Here is an 8,781-nt window from a genome sequence, read left to right as displayed (position 1 = left end):
CTATTTCCCCTCGTGCCTCAGCCGTCCAAAGATCCGCGTGGAGCGTCTACGCGGCCACGAGGCGGGCGGGACACACGTGGCGGACTGGCGGTGGAAGCGCGCACGCTTCACGAGCCGTACCGCCTGCACCCTCTCTGTCAGGTGGCCCCGCCTGTTCGGCCCCGATGTCTCTGAATCTTCCCTTTGCTCCTTGCGATCTACGAGCTGGACAACGACCGACCTACGTGTGTGGCTAAGCATACCCTGGTAAGCTACTGAGAATCGCAATCACTGATGATCGCTAGTCACCTCCCAGCTTCACGATTTGCTCAGCTACAAGGGTTTCTCTACTGATGACTGTCTAAACAAAGGTCACACTCAACAGCGAAACGCAATAATATGCTCAGGTGCTATTTGGCCGGCCCACGATTCAATGGTTTCATGCATTAATCTTTTCAGTCTATACAGATTACATGTTACACAACACTAGTAAAAAAATAAGGATTGAAACATCTCAGAAAATCAGAAACTGCGTCTATCCTGTTGGTTAATGGAAGAATAACATTGCTGCGAACCCCCCTCTACGCCCTTGACCAACGGAAACTAAAGCGACAGAAACAAAAGTAAACCCCCTCTACTCGGTACACACAGCTAGCACGTACTGCATCGTTCGCTGGAGTTATAGATCCACCGCGTCCACCACCACCCACCACCACCACCACGGCAAAATCAGGAAGGAGAGAGACCTTGCGCCGCGCACTAGCAACTTAGCATCCTCGGAGTTTCTTGGCCACGGTCGTCAGCACTTTGTCGCCGATGTAACTGCGAAGGAACCGGATGAATTGGTCTTTCTTGAGCTGCCCCATCTGCAGGAGAGAAAAATTGTGTCATTGGAAGTTTCAGGCTGCTGCTGCGCTGTTGCTAACACTACAAAGTGCGGTCTTGATCCAAAAAATCATCTGCCGTTTTCAGAATTATAAAGTCGTTTACAAGGGAGCAGCAAATTCTGCATTTTCCCGGATGGCAGCTTATGTACCAGTCAAAAGAACAGCTAAACTAGTTGTCACAAAATTGTCCGCATATGAGTTTATCAAATGCTTGCAAAGGAAGTAAACGATGATAAGGCATAAAATTCGTCAATCAAATGCCACAGCCCACAGTCCTCCCCAACTTGCACACTCGAGGATCAATCTAAACAAGCTGTAAGCACACTCGAGGATCAATCTAAACAAGCTGTGTGGAAGTTTATAGGAAATGATCACCAATTTACCTTGAAGCTGCTGTAGTACTCCTGCAAAAGACCACACTTGTCTGGCACCAGCAGCTCGATCTCAGCAAGAAGCCTCGGGAACATGTCCCGAGCCGGCGAAGGCGTCTTCGGCTTCGAGGTCGCTTCCGATGATTCTGAAACCGAAAGTTCATCGAGTCATGATGTGAATAACAGCTCCAACCTTGTATATGCAAAACAGTTTGGACAGGACGCTAACCTTGTACCGGCTGCAGCTTGGGGCACTTGAAGCTCACCACGTACTCGGGGAGGACCCTCGTGTTCATGTCCTTGCTCCAGACAACGTACCACTGCGGATTCTCCTGCTTGTCGACGGCGCTGTCGTAGTCGTCGCTGCTGGGGCGGGACTGCGAGGACTTTGCCGGGACAACCTCCGGCCGGCCCATCAGCACGCGGCACAGCACGATGTGTGCCTCGCCGTTCCCGTCGGCCTTGGTCAGCATTGCACTGATCAAACACAAGTTCAAAAAGATCGTTAGCTCATATGATGAGCTGCTTAACCGGACAACATATTTCAGGACTGCAGTTATAGCTAATAATGCCCCATGCTTTTCAGTTCAGATGAAGTATGCTGGTTATAATCAGAGATCATCACTCTGTGGTGTGTAGTGATGCTCCCAACTGGTGGCAGCTATTTTCCACAGTTCTCACATATACAAATACTGAAATACTTCTATATTTGTTTTTCCATATACAGATGATGGGTTAGCAACGGATTCATTTTGATATAAAACAACAACTGATCAGTATCTTCGTTATTAAGCAATCAAAGGGCCAAGAAATGTAAGAATTCGGTAACTCATTTCATAAGAAAGGACAAACAAGCATGAAATTTGTTCAGCCTTTAATATGATATGCTAAATGCTAAAGCTAGAATACTCCTATATGGAGAAAGGAACAAGAGCTTTACTCAGGTTCTTATCATAGGAAAAAACTAGTACAAGAATCAGATCAGCAATTCCATGATTTATTTACTAACTAATCAGAAAGGCTGGCTAGACAGAACGGGGACTATTTATGGTCAAAATTCAACAAGAAAATCGTCGATGCAGCTTTTGTTTTTCCCCCAAAAAACAAGAATTGATGCAAAATGGAGAAATTCGAGATTTGCCTGAATCGAGACGCCAGGTCGGAACTCACCTCGAGTAGGGGCACTGCGGCGGCGAGAGGTGGAGGCCGTCGCCGTGCTTGCGCGCTCCGAGCCGCGGCGCGTTGGTCCTCGCGAAGCCACGGCCCACCACGGTGGCCACGTCCTCCGCGGACGCGCCGTACCACGCGAACTTGGGGGTGCCGGCGGCGTCGCCGCGCGCGGCGGCGAGGAGCTGCCCCTGCCGCTGGAACGCCCTGGCCCTGGCGCCCTGCGCGACCTTGCGGACCGCGGTGATCGCCGCGCCGAGGTTGGCCATTCCATAGCTGAGGAAGAGCTTGCTGACGACCTGGTAGTACTTGTCGTTCTCCTCCAGCCGCGCCGCCGCGCTCCCCCACGCCCCGCCCGCCTTCCTCCTCTTGGCGGCGGCTTCCGCGCCGCGGCTCTCCCCGGAGCGCTCGTCGACGCCCGAGGAGGACTCAGCCTCGTCCTCCGCCGGCGCGCCGTCCCTCCTCCGCTTCCTGCCTCCGCCGCAGTCCGGCGCCGGGAAGAAGCAGGCCCCGCGGTCGTCGATCCACCCCAGCGCGGCCTCCTCGCCGGTGGCCGCGTCGATCCTCACCATGCGAAGAAAGTCGAACAGGTACGCCTTGCCCCCGCACGCGGCCTCGACCATCGCCCTCCTGTCCTGGAACGCCCGGCGCAGCTGCCCGACCGCCTCGCCGTCGACGTCCACCCACCCCCCATCGTGAAAGCAGAGGAACCTCGCCGGCGCGGCGCTCCTCTGGAACTCAAACCACCCCCGCACCAGCGCCGGCGTCCCGGCAGCAGCATCGCCACCGACCACAACACCCGCGGGCCGCATGATCGCCGCCTTGACGTCGCCGGAGGAGAAGTCCATGCCGAGTCCGATCGATCTGTTATGGCTTTTATGCAAGGCTCTGCTCCGTTCCCTGCGGCGGGGTATATCAGGACTCGGGTCAGGCGGCCCGCCGGAGGGGTTAAATGCGCGGGAGATAGGTTGAAGGATTGGGAGAGGAGGAGCGTGGCGGCGGCGGCGGCGGCCGGGTCGGACTCGTGCGCGGCACGTCGAGGCGACGTCGGTGAGGACGTCGGTTACAGAAGCGGGGCGTGGTGTGTTGCTCGTTACATATCCAGTAGAAACCACACCCTTCATGAAAACCTGTGCAAACCAAAATAAAAATTCGTCTAAATTCACAAAAAAAATCACACATGTAGATGATATATGATGATACACATCCTTGTAAAATATCTTGTCCAAACTCGACTTCGTTTGTGAGATATAAAAATAAAAGATTCTAATAAATCATTTGGACAACTTTCAGCCTTGGTATTTGTTATTTTTATATCTCACAAACGAAGTCGAGTTTGGACAAGATATTTTACAAGATTGTTCATCATCATATTATCTATACGTGTGATTTTATTGGTGAATTTATATGACTTTTTTACGTGGTTTGCACAGGTTTTCATGAAGGGTGTGGTTTCTACTAGATATGTTCCCTTTATTTCGATCTGTGTCTTCCGGCGAGGCGGCGCGTTTTTAATTGCTTCGTTGGGCAATGTCGGTTCTGCCCCTGGGTGCCTTGCGGGAGGTGACTTGGTGGAGAAGTCTAGAAATGTCCAGTTAGCCTGACGACGGTTTTGTGAGTACCTGCCTTCTTCTTTTTTCTTTTTCTTTTTTTGTCAACCACGCTTACTTGAATCGGAAGGTACTGTAGAGGACATCGCGCAGGGTCGTAGTATGAACAAGGATTTAGCATGAGGGCGCACAGTTTGCAATGTAACGGAGGAAAAATAAGTTTATCCGCATCCGAGTATGTAATTGATGTTAGCTATTTTGACCGATTAACTGTATTCTTCGCCTCCATCAATCGATTTAATCAGTACGTAAAAGGAAATAATCAACAAGAAATCGAAGATCTTTCATGTTCCAATGGAGAATTAGCACCGGGCAGTTCTAGTCCCACGGAGTCGTCAGCTCAGGTCCTTGTTTCGCCAGACGGTGATTAGCAGAGAGCCATTTACTCAAATTTGTCGCATGAAACATGCCGGATGTGCAACCCAGCTGCCCCGAATCTGGCGCTGCTTGATCTGCCCTTTGCTTCACCTACCTACTTGAAAATTGTTTTCCTTGCATGGCAGGTTTTTCGCTTCGCGCACGAAACGGCGCGTTCCTTTCACTCCGGGTCTCGGGCAGGCGAGCACCCGCTCCTTCTGGTCTCTGGTGGTTTTCGGCGATTTTCCTTGGCGCGTAAGGTTCTCTCGTCCGCGCACGCACCCCGCCCCGCGACGACTTCTTGAGACGCAAGCACCACAACCACACGAGGCCAGCGGCTGGCCTGGCAAACCCGCGCTGACCTTGTGCTCGGGCGTCGACCATCTCCCTGTGAACGTACCACTCCTAGTACGTACGTATTCACGTGGTGGTACTGGTGTTGATTATTGAATTCGGAAACGAGATGGCCGACTTCGAATTGGCGAGGTACCCATACTTTAATCCACCGTGACGGTCAAGTTATTTCATCAGCAGGACGAGTACTGAGAGTAGCTTCGATCATTATCGCGGCACATGCGAGCGATCCATGAGGATCAACTTGCCGGTTCTGCTCCAAGCACCAAAGCTGGTTTGCTTACCCTTTTTTTCCTCTTCTGTTGTGTCTTCTCCCCTGCAGCTGTAAGGCTGCGGTCGAGCCTTGATTGTGCTGGAACACTCTCACCTGGTCCTCCCGTGTCTCATCCTTGCACGCATCTCATCACCTCGCCGTCAGGCTGTCAGGAACCGGCCGCCGTTGTGGCCTCGTCATCGTGGGTGCCTTGGCTGCCTGCTCCAATTTGTGGAGGCCCGCAGCTTTTTAGGCCTTCGTGTTTACACACAGTATAGCCATTTGCAATTTTTTTTAAAAAAGATCTATGGTTGAGAACAGCAATCCAGATTTTCTTTTCTTCGTCGTCGTAGCGGTAGCTTAAGTACCTTGCCCCTTTGGTCTCGATCGATCGGTTGCGTGGGAAAATTTCAGAAGTAGTAACCTTAAAAGGAAAGCTGGATTCTAACATCTTCGCTTAATCAAGCAAATCGATAGGGTTTATCTGTCCTCCTGACAAAGCAGGAGGCGCCGATCGAAAACGTGGCGAGCTTTGCGTGACCGGCCAATCGATCCATGTGGCATACTGTTATGGGCATAACATTTGGTAATCGAAAGTGACAAGGATTCATGGTAAATATCTTTTTTTTTCTGGACACTGCAAGCAAGCAGATATTTTCTGCTATTCGGGATCAGGTTATAGCCATCCGCCAACGTGACGTTGAGCCCTCGTGACGCAAGCCAATAAATTCGATCCCCTGGCACGTAACCTTACCATTTTTCTTCAAGAGAGCTGGCGCGCAAGGTCCAAATCAGGGGGATAGATAGATAGCGCCGCTGAGTTTTCTACGCCGCCGGAAATCAAGTGAAATCCCAGGTCGGCCGTCGGCGACCTGGCTACCTAGTAAAACGCCCAAGCAACCTGACTGCTTTACTACTACTCATTCCAAGTACACTTGCGCGATTAATTAACAAGTCCAGCACGAGCACGACCCCCTCCCGACGTCTCGATCGGCACGTCCGGTCCATGCGCGCACGCACGCCGGCATGGACTGGCCGGCCCGGCCGGTGCAAGATCCGCGGACGTGGCAGAAACTTAGGGCCTAAGCTAACCCGCCGGCCTTAACCGCCGTGTTCAAGCCGACTCCGGCCGCCCGCGCCGGCTTAATCACCTGCTGCTCCGGCCGCGCCAAAGGGGAAAACGAAATACTGAAAAAAAAGATGCCAAACAGTTCGATCTAATGCATGCTTTGTCTTTGTTTAGCGGCTTATTACTACGTGGGTCCAGTCCAGGGTCCATGCACGAACTCGAGCTTTAATAATCTGGTTCGGATCAGGTTCGGTTTGGGTTCTTTCTCTTTTTTTTGTGCGTCCCGGCGACTTTGCTTTGGCGCAAAGCAAAGAACAACGGCCGGCCTGCACGCTGCGAGGGGGAACAAAGGAACCAGGTGGCACGTTTTTCTGAATTCCTCCTCCTCTTCCCAAGAATTTGCACCCAGACCATTACTGGTAGAACCTCGGTTTATTTTTTTTTTTCAGGATCTTGCACCGCCATGAAAGAAGAAAATGGCGGCCATATGTTGACATTTGCAAATTATCCGAAATAGCATGCTACTGTTAGGCGGCATTTTCCCAAAAAAAGGAAGCCTTAACCCCCAAGTTATTTAAGCTCCCAAGGTCCAAGGAAAGCCTTAACACACACACACCACTTGACTACTGTGCTGGATAATGATGGTTTTATTCTTTCAGCAGGTAAGACAATAGATGGTTTCTCTATGAACACCCCCAAATTACGAGGTTTTTCTATGTCCATAGCAGATGGGCCTTCTACACAATAGACCAGGAGCCAGAGGTGGTTGGTGCAAAGAGATTTAGGGGGAAAAAAGGCAGATTGCAAGGAGTAGGATTAAAGACGACCGAGAAACGCTGCCCCTTCTTTTGGGTTCTTATGTGATGGAAGGGGCGTCGGCATGGTCAGAATTCCACCTTGTTGACCCTTTTGACGCAACCCCTCCCGGCTCTTTTCAATTCGATCATCATCAGGCGCCGCTGCGTCACTAAGCAAGATTAAGGTTTTGCATGCATGTGCATGGGAGTCACTGAGCAAAAAGTAAGCTTCACTTACGAGACTTGACTGCCAAAGCCTAACTAGCTGTTCTTTTGATTTGTCCACGTAAATGGCACCTCAAGATTTTGCCTGCTAGCTCAACTTATTTGGCACCAGACAATTTTATTCAAGATCTTTAAAAAATAATTTTATTCAAGCGAGGCTCTTACAAATTACGATGAAAGCATTACGGAGATTAATTCAAGGTTGTAAAAAGAATCCTGTGGACTGGAGGTGACACTGTATCCGGAAGACAAAAGAAGATGGAGGACTTGGCATTCGGCAACTCCGAGTGCAAAACTTGCAAAACTCTTGTCTGGTCCTAAAGGTGCTCCACCGGCTTCATCATCCGAGGGGTCTGCCTGCAGGCACTAGTAGAGAACTCGCCTTTAATCCCGGTTGGTAGGGAGCAAATCTCCCGAAAAATCATCCGGGATAAACTAACCGGGACAAAAGGAAGGGTCTTTTGTCCCGGGTCACTCAACCGGGACTAAAGACCCCTTTTATCCCGGTTGGGAATACCAACCGGGATAAAAGAGTTTTCAAAAAAAAATAAAAAAAAGCACCAGCAGGCGGAGGCCCGCCTCGGCTCCCGCACCGCCGCCTCCGTGCACCGTCGCCGAGCCCCCGTCCTGCCGCCGCCACCCGCACCCCGTGCCGGCGTGCCTGCTCCGGCCTCGCTCGCCCACGCCGGTGCGCCTGCTCCGGCCCCGCCGCCTCCTGCTCCGCCACGCACCACCTCCTCCTCTGCCGCATCCACCCGCCGCTCCTCGCCCGCCACCGCCGCCTGCAAAAACTCACCACAACAACACTGACACTGCACCGAGCTCGCCGCCGCCGCACCTCTTACTGCTGCTCCTCGCGCGCCGCCGCCGCCTGCAATAAAAAACTGCAAGAACTCACCACCACAACTACACTGACTTGGCCACTGAGTTCGCCGCCGGTCGGCCACCTCTTACTACGCTGCCCTGCACCTCGCCCCGCTGCTGCTCCTCAATGGCAGTGAGGGGCGAGCAGAGGGGGAAGGGGAGTGCAGCAGAGGGGGCGGTGGCAGCACTGGGAGGAAGGGAAGCGGCGGCGGTGGCGCCGGGAAGGAGGGGGAGGGGGTGGCGGCAACGCTGGGAGGAAGGGGAGGGGCGGCGGCAGCGCTGGGAGGGAGGGGAAGGGGGGGCGGCACCGCCGAGAGGGAGGGGGAGGGGCGGCGATGGCGCGGGGAGGGAAGGGGAGGGGGGGCGGCACTGGTAGTGAGGGTGAGGGGGGTGGCGGCCGCACCAGCAGGGAGGGGAGGGGACGGCAGCACCGGCCAGTGGGGAGGCCCTGGAGGGGGTGGCGGCGCCGGGAGGGAGGGAGGCCAGGGAATGCTACCGGCCGGTGCACGCGTCTAAGAGAGAGAGAGAGAGAAGAGACTCAGAGAGAGACAGAGGATCAACGACACACTGTCTGAAATGAAGAGAAATCTGCAGGTAAAGATGACGGCTTCCCTCTTATGGTCTGACTGCTTAATGCGTTTCTTATTTGGACACTGTCCTATGACCTCTACTCTGGCCGATGTGGTCCTCTTGACCGGCCTGGACATTTCTTCCTCTGACACACCCTTCTGCCTTTTGACCACACGTCCGTCTGCTGGACTCAAGCGAATCAGCGGCTGGATAGGCTTCATCAATAGTACAAGAAGACCGGTACCCTGGGAACAGGGAAGTACACACTTCCCGATGAT

The 8,781-nt window shown here is 52.9% G+C and overlaps 1 protein-coding gene across 1 annotated transcript; it reads right to left on the bottom strand.

Annotated features, from left to right (window-relative positions):
• Positions 1-392: 392 nt before the first annotated feature.
• On the bottom strand, positions 393-3,888 carry LOC101775400 (probable inactive poly [ADP-ribose] polymerase SRO2). Its single transcript, XM_004985059.2, has 4 exons — positions 2,408-3,888; positions 1,467-1,714; positions 1,250-1,383; positions 393-845 (listed from the first exon to the last, which is right to left on the bottom strand). The coding sequence occupies exons 1-4, from the start codon at positions 3,526-3,528 to the stop codon at positions 747-749; spliced, it is 1,602 nt and encodes a 533-aa protein (XP_004985116.1). The 5' UTR covers positions 3,529-3,888; the 3' UTR covers positions 393-746.
• Between the last annotated feature and the right edge of the window lie 4,893 nt (positions 3,889-8,781).

The sequence above is a fragment of the Setaria italica genome, chromosome IX, assembly GCF_000263155.2.
Source record: "Setaria italica strain Yugu1 chromosome IX, Setaria_italica_v2.0, whole genome shotgun sequence".
NCBI lineage: Eukaryota > Viridiplantae > Streptophyta > Magnoliopsida > Poales > Poaceae > Setaria > Setaria italica.
This window is presented reverse-complemented; position numbering and strand designations above follow the sequence as displayed.